The sequence below is a fragment of the Geotrypetes seraphini genome, chromosome 4, assembly GCF_902459505.1.
Source record: "Geotrypetes seraphini chromosome 4, aGeoSer1.1, whole genome shotgun sequence".
Classification (NCBI taxonomy): Eukaryota; Metazoa; Chordata; class Amphibia; order Gymnophiona; family Dermophiidae; genus Geotrypetes; species Geotrypetes seraphini.
The window spans coordinates 158411630-158430854 of NC_047087.1; the positions used below are offsets into that span (position 1 = coordinate 158411630).

Here is a 19225-nt window from a genome sequence, read left to right on the forward strand (position 1 = left end):
CCTTCAAAACTCTGTGTGGTTAATGGATCGCTTTGTGCAACCCGGCAGCCCAGCTATGAGCAGTAAAGTGACCCGCGGCACCAAGGATCGGGAGGCGAGATCGACACGGCCTGACTCCAAGATGGCGGCAGTATCGGGCTCTGAGCTCCCACTTTTGGCAGCTCACATTGCGGCGCTGTCCGCCTCGGTTGTTAGAGCGCTGGATGCACGCTTTGACTAACTCTCAGGCCAAATAACTTCGCTGGAAACTTTATTATCTGAAACGACTCGGCGAATGGGCGAGTTAGAGACCCGAGTGGCACATGTTGAGGAGGCCCATACAGCCTCGGCGACGGACCTGCTGTCTCTGAAAGAACAACTACAACGGCAGGCAGACAAAATTGAGGATATCGAGAATCGCTCGAGACGGGACAATTTAAGATTGATTGGCTTACCGGAAATGGTGCCTGAATCCCATCTGCTTGCCGCACTGGAGACCTGGCTCCATGCTGAATTGCCTCTTCCTGTCGGTATGGGGCCTTTGCGGTTGGATCGGGCCCATCGCCTTGGGAGACGGGCTGATGATCACACCAGGGCCCGAGTCACCATCTTTAAGGTGCACAATTCAGCGCACAAGCAGGAATTGATGAAGCATTACCGCCAGAAGCGAAACACCCTCACCTATGATGGCACCCCAGTTCACTTGTTTCAGGATTATTCACCAGCGCTCCAGGAACGTAGGCGTCGTTTCTCCAGGGTATGCTCAGCGCTCTTCAACCGCAAACAATGATTCCAGCTGCTCTACCCTGCGTTGCTGAGGATTTGGACACCTACGGGGTGGAAGAGTTATACATCGGCGGAGGATGCCCAGGTCTATTTGGATGCCCTCCCGGGGGAGTCTGGGCCCTCCTTGTCCCCCTGACGCTGTTGGGCGTGCAGTAGTGGTCCTTTTCTACTTGTTAGTGTTTGTGCCCGCCTGTGCCTTGGGCTGCGACCCGCTTGAGAGATTTCTTCTCCTGCTTGGATGGCAGGGTAGCCGAACGCCATCACTGTGCTGCCCGGGACCTGCCTATCGTTGTTATTACTTGCTTGACAGGTCTCCTTATTGGCACTATTTTTTGACCACTCTATGCGAGGGGTCTCTCCTATGTCTCTACCTGCATTTGCTTCTTTGGCTGCCAGGCAGGAGTTTTTCTCGACTTTCTGGTGCTTAGCTGACAGCTGGGTGGTTGTATCATGCTTGCACGACCTAGCCTCCTCTGCCTAATTCTGGCTGTGAGGTACTTGGATGGTGACTCTTGCACTGTCCCCTGGTCCGGGGCATTTTCGCTGCCATACTGGGAGGACCCGACCCCTAGAGGACAGTGGATATTGTTCAATGTGTTTGTGGTTTATTTGGGGGGTTTGGTTGCGGTTGGCGGTTGCCTGTTTGACTGGGGCATGGCTTTCTCGAGGGAGTCCTGTTTCTTTGTGTGAGTGGGGTTTTGCGTCTCATTTGGGCTACAGTTGTCAGTCTTGGGCTGGGATGGCTTATTTGGTCCTTGGGTGAGAGTGAACTTGAGAGGAGGGAGAGTGAGGGCTCTAGTGTTCAATTCTGGCTGGCCTTTTTTATTTGGTAATCCATGGCGGCTCGCTTGGGCCCTTGCACTTTGGTCTTCCCTCTTGTACTAGGTGTCCGAGTGGGAGTGGACGTGGGGTGGTGGATGCGTGGCTGGGTTGCTGTGTTTGTGTGCGTGGGGTTTCTGATTTGTTCTGATCCTTGGGGTGGGGGCCCTGTCTATATCTTTGTGTGGCTTCCTTCCCACCCCACGTCTGTAGACTAGGGTGTTTGTTTGTGGTTGGGTTATTGGGTTTCAGGGGGGTTTGGGGTGGGTGGGAGGGGAAGGGGTTTGGGGTGGGGAGGGTTGGGTTGGTGGGGGGTCCTCCTTTGGTATGTATATTTTATTTATTTTGAATTTGCATTACTCATGTTTTCTCTACCAGGTATTGCTGTTGGTGTGGGATCACTGCTCTGGGGGGTGGCTTGGCCCCTGGGGTAGTTTACATTCTTTTCTGATATCTTTTCTGCGATACTTATATCCTGACATTCTGACCTGAGTACCCCTTTTAGACTTACCTCTTGGAATGTCAGAGGCATTACGTCACCGATAAAGCGGTCCAAAATATTGGCTGCTTTGCAGCGTTATCGCTCGGATATTGCTTGTTTACAGGAAACCTGCCTGAATGATGTGGAACATCTTAAATTGGCCCGCTCTTGGGTGGGTGAGGGCCGCCATGGTGGGGTTGCTGTCTTGGTCCGCAAATCTTCACCTCTTGGGGTGCAGGTTCTAGATAAGGCTATCCAACCCCACATTTAGATAAGGCTATCCAACCCCACATTCTAGATAAGGCTATCCAACCCCACATTTTATTGGAAACAAGGCAACTGGTCAGACTCCGTCTGGTCCGACCACCGCCTATGTACCTTCTCCATCGGATGCCAACACAAACCCCTGAAAAGCGGCAAAACAAGATCCATCAAAACCCACACTACCAGAGGAAAGATTGACCCAATGGAATTCTGATCCCACTTCGAAATTAACACCAATCCAACCGAAGAAACGGAACAACTCATGACCTCCTGGATCCAGACCAGTACCAACATACTAAACGAGATTGCCCCCCCAAAAACCTGCAGAATTAGAACCCCCAACCAAGAAGGCTGGTTCGACCATGAATTGCTGCTATGCAAGAAAGACCTCAGAAAAGCTGAAAGATTATGGCAAAAAACCGGATCCCCAGAACACAGACTGGCCTGGAGACAAAAAGTAAAAAATTACAAAACCCTCACTAATGAAAAAAGAAAAAACTTCTACTCCCTCAAAATTGGAAACATAAAAACCAACAGCAGTAATTTCTTCAAACTGGTCAATGACCTATATAACTTAGAGACCTTCACAAACATACACGAAGAATCCACCTTAACTGCCGACTCCCTTGCTGACTTCTTCAACACCAAGATTCAAAAATTAAGATTAACACTACCCTCCAGGCCCAATCCCCTCGAGCTGTTCCCCATTTTCCCAGACATCTACTTATCAAACCCAGACCTAGGAGCCAGAGTTGACCTTTGTTGGAAACAATTCGCAGTAATCGACTGGCAAACCTTCAATTCATACTACAACAAATATACACACTCCCATTGCAAATTGGACACATGCCCACCAAATATCATGAAAACTGCACCCCCCCCACTTCAAAGCAAAAATGATGACATGGGTTAATTTCCTATTATCCTCAGGAAACTTCCCGTCTGAGCAAGGCCATATTATGATCACCCCTATTATAAAAAATGTGAAAGAACCACCCAATTCCCCATCTAACTATAGACCGATCGCCAGTATCCCCTTATTCACCAAAATAGCGGAGGGGCTGGTAAAGGCGGAACTCTCTGCATACCTAGATAAATTTAACATACTAAGCGACTATCAATCAGGCTTTCGCACGGACCACAGCACGGAAACCATCTTAGCCTCCCTTCTCGACCACCTCCACACGCTCTTTAGTCAGGGCTCAAGTGCCTTAATCATACAACTTGACCTGAGCAGCGCTTTTGACCTGGTAGACCACACCATTCTCCTTGAATGCCTGGCTCACATTGGCATCTCAGACCAGGTCCTTAACTGGTTTCAGGGGTTCCTAAGAAATAGATCCTACAAAGTATGCAAGAACAACTCTTTCTCTTATAGCTGGGACAACACCTGCGGGGTCCCACAGGGCTCCCCCCTATCCCCCACCCTATTCAATATCTACCTGGCCTCCCTAGGCAACCTTCTTCATAACCTCAAGCTCAAATTCTTCATTTATGCAGATGACATCACAATATCCATCCCACTAAACAATTTCTCACAAGAAATACTCGACCACATTACAAACATTCTCAACCAGATTGAACTCTGGATGCTATCATTCAGACTGAAACTAAACCCCGACAAATCTAAATTCTTCATAGCCACCCCCAATGACAAAATCAAAGAAGCTACAATTCAACTGAAAGGAATGACCTTCCCCCTCGAACCAACCTTAAAAATCCTGGGAGTCATGCTGGACAAAAATCTTTCCTTAGAAAATCACACCGACCTCATCGTCAGGAAAAGCTTCTCTGCACTTTGGAAACTTCGCACTATAAAAAAATACTTCAATGACACTTCCTTCCGCCTTCTTGTACAATCCTCCATCCTCAGCATTCTAGATTATTGCAACATCATATACCTTAACGCCACGAAGAAAACAACCAGGAGACTAAAAATAATCCAAAATACTGCCGTGCGCCTCATCTTTGGCCTAAAGAAATGGGAACACGTCACCCCATTCTACCACCAACTTCACTGGCTGCCATTCGAGTCTAGAGTCCTTTTCAAATTCGCATGCTTCTGCTACAAGGCTGTAAATGGTTCCTCACCAAGTTACATCAACCCCCACTTCAACCTCTATCGCACCAACAAGAAATCCCGTCGTATTCAGTTGTTCGCCTTCCCCTCGTTCAAACTTTGTCACTTCAAAAGATTCCTTGACAAAACTTTCGCCTTCCAAGCAGCTAAGTTGAACCCATGGCTAGCACAAATGATACTAGAGGCCCCCACTTACCTTGGCTTTAGAAAATTACTTAAAACCTACCTATTCATCAAACAAGACCCGAATTGTCCCCCCCTGACAATAACTCCCCCCCTCCCCACAATAACTCCCCCCCTCCCCACTCCGCCTCCCTCATGAGGCCTTCCCCTTTTTCCCTACTTCCCTCTTCCTCTGTCTAGTTCGATTAAAGCTGATAAATAATTGTAATTCTGTTATTCTGTAATTCTGTAATTCTGATAAATAATTCTGTAATTCTGTAATTATGTAATTCTGACAAATTATTGTAAATCTGCCTGTCCATGCAGACCTTAATCTAATTCGATGTAAACCGCCTTGAACTCGCTGGGAATGGCGGTATATAAGAATAAACTATTATTATTATTATTGATGGGAGATCTTTGCTTTTGCGCCTCACTTTGGGTGCTCGATCTTATCTCTTGCTTGTGGCTTATGGCCCTAATTCGGGGAAATCAGCTTTTCTACAACGTTTGCTTCAGCTTTGCTCTCGTTTTTCTGGGGATCCGCTTCTCATCTTGGGTGACTTTAATTTGGTACTGAGTCCAGACTTAGATAAGTCCAGTACCTCTGTTGCTTCTCTGGGGGCTAAGGGTTGCCTTCTTACCGATTTCTGTGATACTCTTTCAGTGGTAGACCCTTGGCGTCTTTTACATCCTGAAGTTCGTGATTATACGCATCTTTCTCGGGCCCATGGGACCTGGTCCCGGATAGACCATATTTTTCTGTCCTCGACGTTGTTCCCCTTTGTCCAGTCGGCAGAGATCGGCCCCCTGAATATTTCTGACCATACTCCGATTTGGGTTGATATTTCTCTGGATTCCGAGTATCTTCGGACCCCGTCTTGGCGATTTCCCGCCTATCTTGCTAAAGACAAGGAGTTTCATACCTTTTTGCAGGACCAATGGGAGGACTACTCTACCAACAATGCTCCCCACTTGGATGATCCTATTTTGTTCTGGGAGGCGGGTAAGGCTGTGATTCGGGGACATATTATCTCTTTTCTGAGTGCTCGCAACAAGCCTATCAATAGAGGAATTATTAATTTAGAACGGGCTCTACGAGTGGCTAAGCGGTCTTTTCACTTGAATCCCTCACGGGAGGCTCGAGAATGCTATTTGTCTACCCAGGAGGCTTTAAATTCGTTACTTCATTCTCGTTCCCAATGATGGCTGGCTTTTCATAAACACCGTTTTCAACTTTTTGGCAACAAACCTGGGCGTCTCATGGCCCGCTTAAAGTAGAGACTAGTAGGAAACCGATCTTGTCTCTTCGGAATAGAGAGTTGCGCGGGGACAGAAATCCCACCCGTCCTCGCCAAAGTCCCACCCGTCCCCGTGAGGCTCCCACCCGTCCCCACCCGTCCCCACGAGGAATCCCCTCCGTCCCCGCCCATCCCCGCGAGGAATCCCCTCCGACCCCACCTGTCCCTATAAACTACAGAAATAGTTATTTCATTTAATTATGCTACTGAATTAAAGACTCTGGTAGAAACCCATTTAAAAATAAGCAAAAAGACTATTAATTTGGAAATATTAATTGGGAAGAATACATACTTTGTAAACGTGTTTCTACCAGAGCCTCTAATGTTTATAAATTTTTATCAACACAACTAATATACTACTTTATCCTGAAGCAAAAAAAAAAAAAAAGAAATTTTTTTCCTACCTTTGTTGCCTGGTTTCTTGTTCTCATTCAATTCCTTCCATCCACTGTCTCTCTTCATCTTCCATTTGCTCTGTTTCTGTGCCTCTCCCTTTCTCCCCCTCCCAAATTGGTCTGGCACCCATCTTCTTCCTTCCACTCCCCCCATAGTCTGGCATCTATATCTTCTTCCCTGCCAGTGTCTTCTCCCCACTCTCTCTTCCCCATTTCCTTTCAGCGTCCTTCTCCCCCCCATCTTCCCCAAGTCCTGTCAGGCAGCATCCTTCTCCCCCCTCTGCCTTCCACATGTGCTTTCAGTGTCCTTCTCCCCCGTCTTCCCCATGTCCTTTCAGCGTCCTTCTCCCCCTCCCCCCATCTTCCCATGTCCTTTCAGCGTCCTTCTCCACCCCTTTGTCTTCCCCATGTGCTTTCAGCATCCCTTCTCCCCCCTCCCGTCTTCCCCATGTCCTTTCAGCGTCCTTCTCCATCCCTTTGTCTTCCCCAGTGCTTTCAGCGGCCTTCTCCCCCCTCAGTTTTACCCATTTCCCTTAAGCGTCTTTTCTTCTCCACTCCACCTTTCCTCCCTTTCTCCCTCCCTGCCCCTTACCTTTGTGGTGCTTCCCCACCCGACCAACAACAGAACAGGCCCGATCGGATAATCCTCCCTGTCCTGTAGCCGCGAATCTAAATTACCTTCTTATAGCAGCTGGAGTATTGAAGCTGCTGTAAGAAGGTAATTTAGATTCGCGACTACAGGGCAGGGAGGTTTGTCGGCTGGGCCTGCTGTCGGTCAGTCAGGGGAAGCGCCAAAAGGGTAAGGGGACCTGACCGGCTGTGCACACTCCCCCCCCATGGCTGCACCCGGGGCGGACCCCCCCCTCTTTGGTACGCCATTGCCATGCCTTCTCCCTACCTGCCCTGTCGCACCCAGCCGACCGGAAGTCTTCCCGATGTCAGCGCTGACGTCGGAGGAAGGGAGGGCTTTGCTTAAGCCCTCCCTCCGACGTCAGCGCTGACATCGGGAAGACTTCCATTCGGCTGTGTGCAGGTAAGGAGAAGGAGATTAGCCTCGTGGCTCGAGTGCGATCCAACCCCGCAGGAACCCTGCGACCCTCTGAGGCGTACCCATGGGATCCCCGCGACCCTAGGGGGCGTCCCCACGGGATTCCCGTGACCCAAAGGGGGAACCTGCGGGTCCCGCGGGATTCCCGTCATCCTCGTTCCTGTGCAGTTCTCTACTTCAGACCCCGAGTGGGGGAGTGGTGACCCAAACGACCGATATTTCCGTAGTGCTTTTTGACTTTTTTAGCCGGTTATATGCTGCTCCCGAAGACGTTTTCCCGGAATTATTGACGGATTATCTTCAGTCTTCTGGTCTTCTTCATCTACCAGACAACATAGTGTCTTCACTTAATAGTCCCTTTTGGGCGGCTGAATTAGAATTTGCTATCAAAGCTCTTCACTCTGATAGAGCCCCAGGTCCAGATGGCTTTTCGGGAGACTTTTACCGACTTCTCTCTTCTCATCTTTGTGGCCCTTTGCTGGCTTACTTTAACGCTGCTATCGCTCAGGGCTCTTTTCCGCGTTATGCCAATGAGGCCCTTATCTCTTTATAATTGAAGCCTGGCAAGGAGGCTGACTCCCTGGGATCCTATCGTCCCATCTCCTTGATCAACGTGGATCTTAAGCTTTTTGCCCGTATGTTGGCTGATCGTCTTGCTCCGCATCTTCCTGAGCTTGCTTATTCATGAGGATCAAGTTGGGTTTGTCCGGGGGCGTCAATCAGTCTGTAATGTCCATAAGGTACTCTTTGCACTTGCCCATTGTCATTCTCACCAGATTCCGGCTCTGTTTGTCAGTCTTGATGCTTCTAAGGCGTTTGATAGTGTCCATTGGTCTTTCCTGTTTCGTACCCTAGAACATGTTGGGTTGGGTTTTTTTTTACCTTGATGCTATACACTCTCTTTACTCTAACCCACGGGCTTCGCTTCTCGTCAACGGGACCCGCACGGATTCTTTCTCCATTCTTTGTGGAACCCGGCAGGGCTGCCCCCTTTCCCCCTTGCTGTTTCTTCTTTCAATCGAATCTTTGCTGTGTACTCTTCGGGGGTTTGCGGAAGTGCAGGGCCTTCGCGTTGATGGGCTTGAGTTGAAGACTTTGACATTTGCGGATGATATGTTTTTGATTCTTACTAGGCCTGAAGATTCTTTACCGATAACATTGGATCTCATTTCTGAATTTGGCTTTTATTCTGGTCTGTCTCTCAATCTGGATAAGTCCTTGGCCTTACCTTTCCCACCTGAGCTGCGTTCCCGGTGGAGGGGTGTCTTTCCTCTTCATTGGGCAGACTCTACCTTGAAATACTTGGGGTTCTATATTCCTCAGGACTTGTCTAATCTGTATCGCTTGAACGTGGAAACGTTGTTCCAGGCCCTTCAGAATAAATTACAGTTTACAGTTATGGTGAACTCTTCCCTTTTCGCTTTTAGGTCGGGTGCATCTTTACAACATGCTTATTGTCCCCTGTTGGCTATATGTCTTTCAGGTCCTTCCTCTTTATTTGACTTTTCGCGATGAGAGACGACTGGTACGCTTGGTTCAAAGATTTCTTTGGTCTGGGAAGCGGCCTCATCTGCCTTATAAGAGGGCCGCGGCTCCGTGGTACAGGGGTGTATTTGGTTTATTGAACCTTCGTTATTTGACTGTTGGTTGTGGCATGCGCCACATTAACGATCTTTTCAGGTGTACGTCAGCGTTCACTAACACTTCTTTGGAACTTTTCTGTTTTCGCTCTACTCACTTTAGTGCATATTTTCATTCTCTTCCTTCTCTTGTGCCTGAATCTCTCTCTGTGAAGGTGCTCCACAGTCTTTTGCGGAAGGTTTGGTGTTGGGTCTGTAAATTCCATGCTCTTTCTGCTTCTGTGACTCCATTTCTGCCTATCTGTTTTAATAGCTCCTTCCTACCTGGGATAGATGGGCCGAGTTTTGCTCGGTGGGAAACAAGGGGAATTCATTATATATTTCACTTGGTTGATGATGATGGCACAATTAAGACTTTTGCACAGTTACAAGAGGAGTTTGGTCTCCCCTCCCCACTGATTATTTTGCTTATATGCAAATTCATCATTACATTTCTTCTTTACCCTCAAGTTCTTTGAATGCCTCTTGTCACGAGTTGCTATCTATGGCTTTCACCATTGGTTCCCATATTCCAGTCCCCCTTAAATTCCATCATCGCCATTTGAAGGATGAGTCCCCCTTGTTTGACTATTCCAACTTACGGGATGCTTGGGCTCGTGACCTTGCTGTAGATTTGCCGGATGATGTGCTTTTGCAGGCTGTCCGTAGGTTGCCTGCCTTTCGAAAATATACCACTTTTTGGAAACAGCACTATAAGCTGGTTTTCAGTTTGTATATCTCTCCAAAGAGGGCTTATTTATCCCGCCTTCGTGAAACTGCTGCCTGTCTCAGATGCCAAGTTCAGGAAGCGGGCTTGGGACACACGTTTTGGACTTGCCCTAAAGTTCAAGCCTTTTGGAATGCTGTTTTTGTTTTTGTGGAGCGCATTTGGAAAATTACCATTCGCCTCTCCCCTTTGTTATTGTTTGGAACTGTTCCTCACTATTTCCATCGTGTGCGGGGAGCTGCTGCTTTCCTTAAATGGACCATTTTGGTGGCCCTGAAATGTATTTTGCTGCAATGGCTTGATGATACTGCTCCTGATTACTCTCTTTGGCGATGTCGGATGATTACCCTCTTGATGTGGGAACGGAGGGATGTGTTGGACCTTTCTTCTCTCCAAGGCCGTCTCTTTCAAAGAACTTGGGAACCATTTTGGACAACTATGACCCCGCTGGCTCGAAGCCACTTGCTGAACTGTTGATTCTCTGTATTCTGTTTTCTTTTGTTACACCTGGTTTTCTTTGGATGCGATGTATTTGGAAGGAGGACCCTGGGGGGAGTTATTTATTTTGGGAACGGTTGTGTTGGGATGGGGGGACTTTATTGGGGGACTGTGATCTGTGGAGACTGGGTTTTGTTGTCTAAAATGCTGAGCTTGCTTGTACTTGGTTTGTTTCTTGTTTGCTGGTTTTGTTGAGCTCAATAAAATATATTTGAACATTAAAATAGAACAGACCTATTTAAAACAAACTTCAAAGCATCATCTTACATACATACTCTAACAATTAAACTTTCAAATGTTCTTGTATCCATATAATGTTGAAGGATTTGGACCAACAACCCCTTTATAATTTTGGAAACATAGAAAATGATGGCAGAAAAGGGCCACTGCCCAACAAGTCTGCCCACTCTAATGACCCACCCCCAATTTCTTCCATGAAGAGATCCCACATGCTTATCCCATTTTTTCTTAAAATCTAGCACACTGATCAACCACCCTTTCGGTGAAGAAATACTTCCTGGTGTCGCTATGAAATCTCCTACCCCTGATTTTCAACAGATGCCCTCTTGTTGCCGTGGGTCCTTTAAGAAAAAAGATATCTTCTATCTCGATACGGCCCGTGACATATCTGAACGTCTCAATCATGTCTCCCATCTCTCTGCATTCCTCGAATGAGTATAGTTGCAACTTACCCAGCCGTTCCTCATACGGGAGATCCTTGAGTCCTGAGACCATCCTGGTAGCCATTCGCTGAACCGACTCAACTCTCAGCACATCTTTTTGATAATGTGGCCTCCAGAATTGTACACAATATTCCAGATGAGGTCTCACCATGGATCTATACAACGGCATTATAACTTCGGGTTTCCGGCTAACGAAACTTCTTTGGATACAACCCATCATTTGTCTAGCCTTGCATGAAGCTTTCTCCACTTGATTGGCAGTCTTCATGTCTTCACTAATGATCACTCCCAAGTCTCGTTCTGCTGCAGTCCTTGCTAAGGTCTCATCATTTAGGGTGTAAGTTCTGCATGGATTTCTGCTGCCAAGGTGCATGACCTTATACTTTTTGGCATTGAAACTTAGTTGCCAAGTCGTGGACCAATGTTCCAGTAAAAGTAGGTCCTGCGTCATACTGTCGGGCACTGTGCTTTTGCCTACTATGTTGCATAGTTTGGCGTCATCGGCGAATAATGTAATTTTACCTCGAAGCCCCTGAGCCAGGTCCCTTACGAAGATATTAAATAGAATCGGGCCCAAGACCAAGCCCTGCGGCACTCCACTGATCACTTCCGACATTTCGGAGAGGGTACCGTTCACCACCACCCTCTGAAGTCTACCTCTAAGTCAGTCTTTAACCCATGCAGTTAATGTTTCTCCTAATCCCATCAAACTCATCTTGCTCAATAACCTGTGGTGTGGGACACTATCAAAAGCTTTACTGAAGTCCAAGTGCACGACGTCCAGGGACTCCCCCCATATCCAGCTTTTTTGTTACCCAGTCAAAGAAGCTGATTAGATTGGATTGGCAGGACCATGTAAATCCATGTTGATGGGGATCTCGAAGATTCTCATCGTTCAGGATCATATCTAATTTGTGTTTGATTAGTGTTTCCATAAGTTTACTCACTATCGATGTGAGACTCACCGGTCTGTAATTTGCAGCCTCCGTCCTGCATCCCTTTTTGTGGAGTGGAATGACGTTAGCTGTTTTCCAGTCCAACATCTTGATCTGCTCCAAATGCTTCTTGAAAATAGAAAGTTTTAAGCATGGTTTTAAATGCTTTAATATTTGTTTCTAGCCTTAAGTCTCAGGGTAGACTCTACAATCGAGGAGCAATGAAATAAAAAGATTTTTTTTTTGGTAGATTCCCATTTTGCCCTGTTTGCTGATGGGAGTACTAATCTATTATCCTGTATCAATCTTAAAGTTCTAGTTGGTGCATATAGGATTGTTTTAGCATACAAATAATTTGGATGCTGCAGATTTAATGCTTTAAAGTACTTGTGGAGTTTCAGTATCTCGGCCAGTAACATACCTTGACCAATTTTGGCTACAATCTATTGGCAACTATAGCCTTCTTTCTTAAGGTTATAGCTGTTGCTCTCTTTTTATGTGACCAGTAAAGTCTCTTCTGCAAAATTTAGCATACAACTGTAATTTTAGTGTATTTAGATAATATTTATTTAATTCAATTAAATCACAATTAATAAAAAATAGCAATTTCAATTTTGTCATATTGTACAACAGGCCTTTAGACAACACCCACAAGCTGTGACAACATCAGAGAATAAAAAATGAAACACATCAACAACCTATTGTACTGTATGCGCTCTAAATCTTAGCAATACATATCAAAAGAAACACAACCGATTGCTTATCTTTTTGATATCAAATCACCAAAAGCCATTCCTTACCACAAAATAAAATTACTACACAAATATTACCGGTAATGTTTATAAATATCATATGTTACAGAATTAAAAAAGAAACTAGAGCAACAGTTGAATAAAATTCTGTGATCTCAAAAAAACTCAGTGTTTCCACAATTTTGGCCACAAGTGTATTTTAATTGTTATAAATATTTAATAAATTTCATTGAATCACAGAATTTGATATTTCTTAAATTATAGATACAAAAATACATTAAAATAAAGATGTTCATGCATTAAAACCCCAAAATGGTCAGGGTTCAGTCTAGCCTTAAGGTATAGATCAGTGCTTCTCAACCCAGTCATTGAGGCACACCTAGTCCCATCAGATTTTTCAGGACATCCACAATGCATGAGATATATTTACATGCCAAAGAGGCAGTGCCTCAAGGACTAGGTTGAGACACACTGGAACAGATAAATGAATCACCAACAATTTTTTGTACTCATCATTGCTAACACAACATTGGACTCAGTGGCGTAACAAGGGGGGGGGGCAGTTCGTCCCGGGTGCACGCCCCAAGAGGGTGCACAGCTGGCCACCCACTGGGGAATAGGCTGCCACTGGGGAAAGGTTGCACTGCCGCCATCGGGAACAGGCCGGCGCTGAGTTCTCCCTCCCTGCTTTTCTTCTCCGCGGGGCCGACCAATTCTCGCCACCCGACGTCAATTTTGACGTTGGAGAGGACGTACTGGGCTAGCCAATCGCTGCCTGGCTGGCCCGGAACGTCCTCTCCGACGTTAGAATTGACGTTGGGCGGCGAGAGTTGGTTGGCCCGCGGAGAAGAAAAGCAGGGAGGGAGAACTCGGTGCCAGACTGTTCCCGATGGCGGCAGTGGCAGCCTTTCCCCGGCGGTGGTAGCAGCAGCATGTATACCAATGTCGGTGGCATGGGGGAATGGCAGGGAGAAAGAAAGAAAGAAGGGGGCAGGGTGAAAAAAAGAAAGAAAGAAATGGGGCATGGAGAGAGAGAAAGGCAGACAGAGAAAGAAAGGGGGCTTGGAGAGAGAAAGAAAGAAGGAGGCAGGGTGAAATAAAGAAAAAGTTTGGGGCGGGAATGAGGTCTGGAGGAGAGGAGCATAAAGGAGGCTTAAAGACGGGAAGAAATATTGGATGCACAGTCAGAAGAATAAAGTGCAACCAGAGACTGATGAAATTACCAAACAAAGGTAGGAAAAATGATTTTATTTTCAATTTAGTGATCAAAATGTGTTCGTTTAGAGAATTTATATATGCTGTCTATATTTTACACTATGGCCCCCTTTTACTAAACCGCAATAGCGGTTTTTAGCGCAGGGAGCCTATGAGCGTTGAGAGCAGCGTGGGGCATTCAGCACAGCTCCCTGCGCTAAAAACTGCTATCGCGGTTTAGTAAAAAGGGAGGGGGTATATTTGTCTATTTTTGTTTAGTTGTTACTGAGGTGACATTGCATAAAGCCTTGACCTCTTTGAAAACCCGTGGAATATAAATGATAATTAACATTTTTTCTGCGTACAGTGTGCTTTGTGTTTTAAAATTTTATTGTTGGTAGATCATTTTGACTTGGCCACAAAGGTAAGGGGGAGGGAGGGGAGCTGCTGAAAGACATCTTGTAATCCTTGCAGGTTTGACTGTGCAGGGAATTATTTTTGTAAAATCATGTTTTGTTATGTGACTGGCATTATTTAGACTTTAATTTCTATGAATGAATAGAATGAAAATGATATAAAATTACTTGCTTGTTTTTATGTGCGTGCGCTGAAGGAAAGTGGAGAGAGAGTGGGCTGAGGACGCTGATTTATAAATTGAAAATTGTACAGAATATTGTTTATTTTTATACTTTAATATAATAAGTTCAATATAAAAAAATTCAAGGCTTGTGTGGATGGAATCAGGTGGTTTGCGGGGATGGGGACCGAGCTTACTGGGATTAGTCCAATAAAATGGTATTTTCTTATTTCTGTTAATTTGTAAAGTGGTAATTGTTATGTATCAGTTTTTTCAAATTTACATCTACTATCTATATTTTGCACAGTATTAGAGGACATGTATTACTGTTTTTATGGTGTTGTGGTGTTGCATTGTATGCAGAGTCTGGTTTCTTGGCAGTTCAGTTTAACTTTTGTCTACATATTTCTATTTTTAGTTTGTGATTATTCCATATTGGGCGAGGGTGTATCTGTCTGTGTGTATGAAAGGGACATGGCTTTCTGATAGCATCGACTGTACAGGATCAATTGACTGTGCAGGATCTGGCTTGTTTAGTTTTACAATGTATGTGTTGGTGTTCTAGTGCTCACTGCAGTGTTTAAGATGCTGCCTTTTCCTAGGTACACTCTTGTTGTGCGATATGTGGATTGTTACTAAAAATCATATTTTTCATATAGATGGGGGGAGGGTCAAAAAATGATAGGCCCCGGGTGTCACATATGCTAGGTACGCCACTGATTGGATCTGTTTTTTGCTTGGTGGCTGTACGTATGGATCCACTGCCTATCTATCTTTTCTCAGTGGTGTTATGTATGGAGGGAGACAGATTTTCAACTCAACAATTGAGTGGCACAAGGATGCAAAACCTTTATGCTCTAAGTCATCTTACCTGACTTCTTCACCTGCAAAATCAAATATTTTGGTGATTTTCACTTTTGTTGACTCTTTTGGCTTCTCAGTTTCCTTCATTACTTCCTCTTTATTGGAATGGTTCTTTTGAGATTTTTCTGCAGGCTGAGAGACAAGAACAACAATGAAAAAATAGTGCTTCAACCAAATAATTCAAACAAAGAAAGTCATTCATATTTGGCTGGAAATCCCATTCATTTTACCAGTCTCTGCAGAGTCACCTCGCAAGCGCATCTGAAACAAAATCAAGAGGATACTGTTGCTCTGTTGGTGCGCAAACATTTCTGAGACTTCTTAAGCCCAACACACATTTTGTATAATGCCTCCTTCATAGGAGGGAGAGATTATAACCTAAATTCACATAGGAGCTTGAAAAGCACTAACTAGTATGGGGAGAATGGGGTTCATATAAAACTTGTTACTAAAAGGAAGCTTTTAGTTTTCTGAGGAAGTTCTGAGAGAAGAGGACATCTCTCTGGACAAGTGAGAACTATTTTGGTCTGAGCTTTGATGATTTAAAAGACTAGGATAGAAGATAATTTAAAGCTTTTTATTTTAAAAAAAAGTTTGAATTTCATTAAAAACAGTACTCTATTAAATTGTGTACAACTCCTTTCCTCAGTTTTCAATTAAACTTTCTGCCAGAAACTTAATTGTTACACCCTAAAGCAGTGGTCTTCACTAATTTTTTTTAGCTGGGGCCATTTTGGATCCAAGTAAGCTGAAAGACAACTGCCAAATATTTTCTCTTAAGGAGGCTGCAACACTGCGTGTCAGTGACATCTATCCTTACTAGTTTGCATCTCTCTCAAAAGCTCACCTTTACCTTTATTAAAACAGTTTTAAAATGATTTGGCTCATATATAAAAAAAATATTTCCATAATATTTGATTCCAACTCCTACTTAAATCTTGGGATATCATCAATATGGCTTCCTAAATGGTCATATACAATTCTTGCAAGTAAAGCTCAATATTTTCATACTATATACTTTATTGCTTCAATTTAAAAAAAGTGTGTGTGTGTTATAAACAAAATCTCAATTAATGGAACCTAATTTATGTCTTACAGTACAAAAATTTTTTGTATATACTCAAATTTAGTCCAATATCATACTGAATTCAGAATGTTCATGTCCATATTCAAAAGTAATACTTATCCAGTTCTTATGTTCAAATGTGTCTTGGTCACAACACTGTGTAATATTATTCAGGTTCCATAATAGAAGTTTTGTTTATAATGATAGGGAAAAGCATTATAAGAATTAATCATTTGATGAATAATGTACGGTATAAGGAGTTGCTGAAAAGTTCTCAGCCCAACCAAGAAGGGAATGATGTGGAGCCATGAAACTTACAAGGTATTCCACCTATTCACCCATAAATTCAACATACCTGGCATTATCACATCTGAAGTTTCAGTAACCCTTCAAAACCCCCCCCCAAAACTCTGATGTCTGGTCACTGAAATACTGTTCTGATGCTGCAATTACCTCTAAATCACTCACAAATGGTCACCTTTTTAAACTCTTTTAAAAGTTTGAAATCAGAAATTAGACAGATGGAGCAAGATCTCATGAGTAGGGCGGATAGTCTATGCCAGGGGTAGGCAATTCTGTTCCTCGAGAGCCACAGGCAGGTCAGGTTTTCGGAATATCCACAATAAATATGCATGAGATAGATTTGTATCTCAAGGAGGCAGTGCATGCAAATCTATCTCATATACAGTATATTCATAATGTGGATCTCCTGAAAACCTGACCTGCCTGTGGCTCTCGAGGACCCCAACTGCACCAAAACATCCATCGTTTTGCCAGCCTTGTGAGCAGGTGTAATGTCTTTCAAAAAGAGAACTCCGTTCTACAGCTTCCCTCTCCTTTTTTCTTTCAATGCTTCCTTTAATTGGCACAGCAAGTTACAGTAGTATTCTGCATTAACTGTTTGACCCCTTGGAAAATAGTCAGTCATTACACCATCTTCCTCATCCCAAAACACTGTGGCCATGACCTTTCCTTTTGACTTTGAGTGCCACCATTGCATGGACTGTTGTTTTGTCTCAGGATCATAGTGGTGTAACCATGTTTCATGAAGAGTAACCAGTTTCAAAAAGTTGGCACCAGCTCTCTGAAAATGCTACAAAATCAACTTGGAAGTGTCCAAGTTTCAAATTTATTTTTTATTTACTATCCCACCCATTGGGGATCTTTGTAGGCAGCTTACAATCTAATAATATTTCCATTAAAAGACAAATTTTTGACAGACATGATTAGGAAGAGCAGATGGGATAATACATTAGGATAACACTTGGCCCAGATTATTGCTATCTTAATTTAAGACCCCGCATTAGTATCATTTTAAAAAAATATAAAAATTCAAGAACATGCATCATGAAAAAAACATATTTAAATTAAATTTAAAAGACTCTAAAGAAGTGTGCAGATGAATATGAACTGGAAATAAATTCCAAAGTGTAGGTCCATTAACTGAGACAATTGCTCATGAACTATTTCTCTATGCGTAAGAATAACTAATTGATTATGTTCTGCAGAACAGAGAGCTTTTTGAGGAATATGGGGTATGAGGTGATGTGAAAGATAAGACGGTTCATTGGATTGTAATGTCTTGAAAACTAATAATAGTATAAGTAATCCAATGAGTAATTGGTAACCAATATGATTTTTTAAACAGTGGAGTAATATGATCAAATTTTATTGCACTGTGAATTAATCTTAAAGCTGTATTTTGGATATTTTGTAATCTTTTATGTTCGCCATACATGAAAAAGGACACAGTACTACTCGAAAGGGTCCAGAGAAAAGCGACTAAAATGGAGGAGTTGCTGTACAGTGAGAGATTGGAGAAACTGGACCTCTTCTCCCTTGAAAAGAGGAGACTGAGAGGGGACATGATCGAAACATTCAAAATACTGAAGGGAATACTTAGCAGATAAAGACAGATTGTTCACCCTCTCCAAGATAGAGAACGAGAGGGCACTCTCTAAAGTTGAAAGGGGATAGATTCCGTACAAACGTAAGGAAGTTCTTCTTCACCAGAGAGTGGAAGAAAACTGGAACACTCTTCCGGAGTCTGTTATAGGGGAAAACACCCTCCAGGGATTCAAGACAAAGTTGGGCAAGTTCATGCTAAACTGGAACATACATAGGTGAGGCTGAACCCATTTAGAGCACTGGTCTTTGACCTGGGGGTTGCTGCATAAGCGGACTGCTGGGCATGACGGACCACTGGTCTGATCCAGCAGCGGCAATTCTTATGTTCTTATACCCCTAAACAATGAATTACATTAATCTAATTGATGAATTATAAGTTAATGTATTAATATATTTATTGCAGAAGGACAAAGTAATGATTGAATATAACATATCAAATGAACTTTGTAAAAAGTAGACTTAATTGTATTTGAAATATGTGTATTAAAGGAAAGTTGTGTATCTAATGCTATAAGAACATAAGAACATAAGAAATGCCTCCGCTGGGTCAGACCTAAGGTCCATCGCGCCCAGCAGTCCGCTCACGCGGCGGCCCATCAGGTCCAGGACCTGTGCAGTAATCTTTTATCTATACCCCTCTATCCCCTTTTCCAGCAGGAAATTGTCCAATCCTTTCTTAAACCCCAGTACCGTTCGCTGCCCTATAACGTCCTCTGGAAGCGCATTCCAGGTGTCCACCACACGTTGGGTAAAGAAGAACTTCCTAGCATTTGTTTTGAATCTGTCCCCTTTCAACTTTTCCGAATGCCCTCTTGTTTTTTTATGTTCTGAAAGTTTGAAGAATCTGTCCCTCTCTACTCTCTCTATGCCCTTCATGATCTTGTAAGTCTCTATCATATCCCCTCTAAGTCTTCTCTTCTCCAGGGAAAAGAGACCCAGTTTCTCCAATCTCTCAGCGTATGAAAGGTTTTCCATCCCCTTAATCAGTCGTGTCGCTCTCCTCTGAACTCTCTCGAGTAACACCATATCCTTCTTAAGGTATGGTGACCAATACTGGACGCAGTACTCAAGATGCGGACGCACCATT

At 44.0% G+C, this 19225-nt stretch overlaps 1 protein-coding gene across 8 annotated transcripts in view; it reads right to left on the minus strand.

The window, feature by feature from the left end:
• CFDP1 (craniofacial development protein 1) overlaps nucleotides 1–19225 on the minus strand; it is a 534880-nt gene that overhangs the window by 77037 nt on the left and 438618 nt on the right. For 6 of the 8 annotated variants that reach the window (XM_033941184.1, XM_033941183.1, XM_033941180.1 and 3 more), the window contains 2 exons: nucleotides 15172–15296; nucleotides 11808–11906 (listed from right to left, as the gene is read on the minus strand). In XM_033941184.1, coding sequence (XP_033797075.1) covers nucleotides 11808–11906; nucleotides 15172–15296 — 224 coding nt within the window. The remainder of the gene's footprint in view (nucleotides 1–11807; nucleotides 11907–15171; nucleotides 15297–19225) is intronic. The other 2 variants (XM_033941185.1, XM_033941186.1) reach the window with 2 other exon arrangements.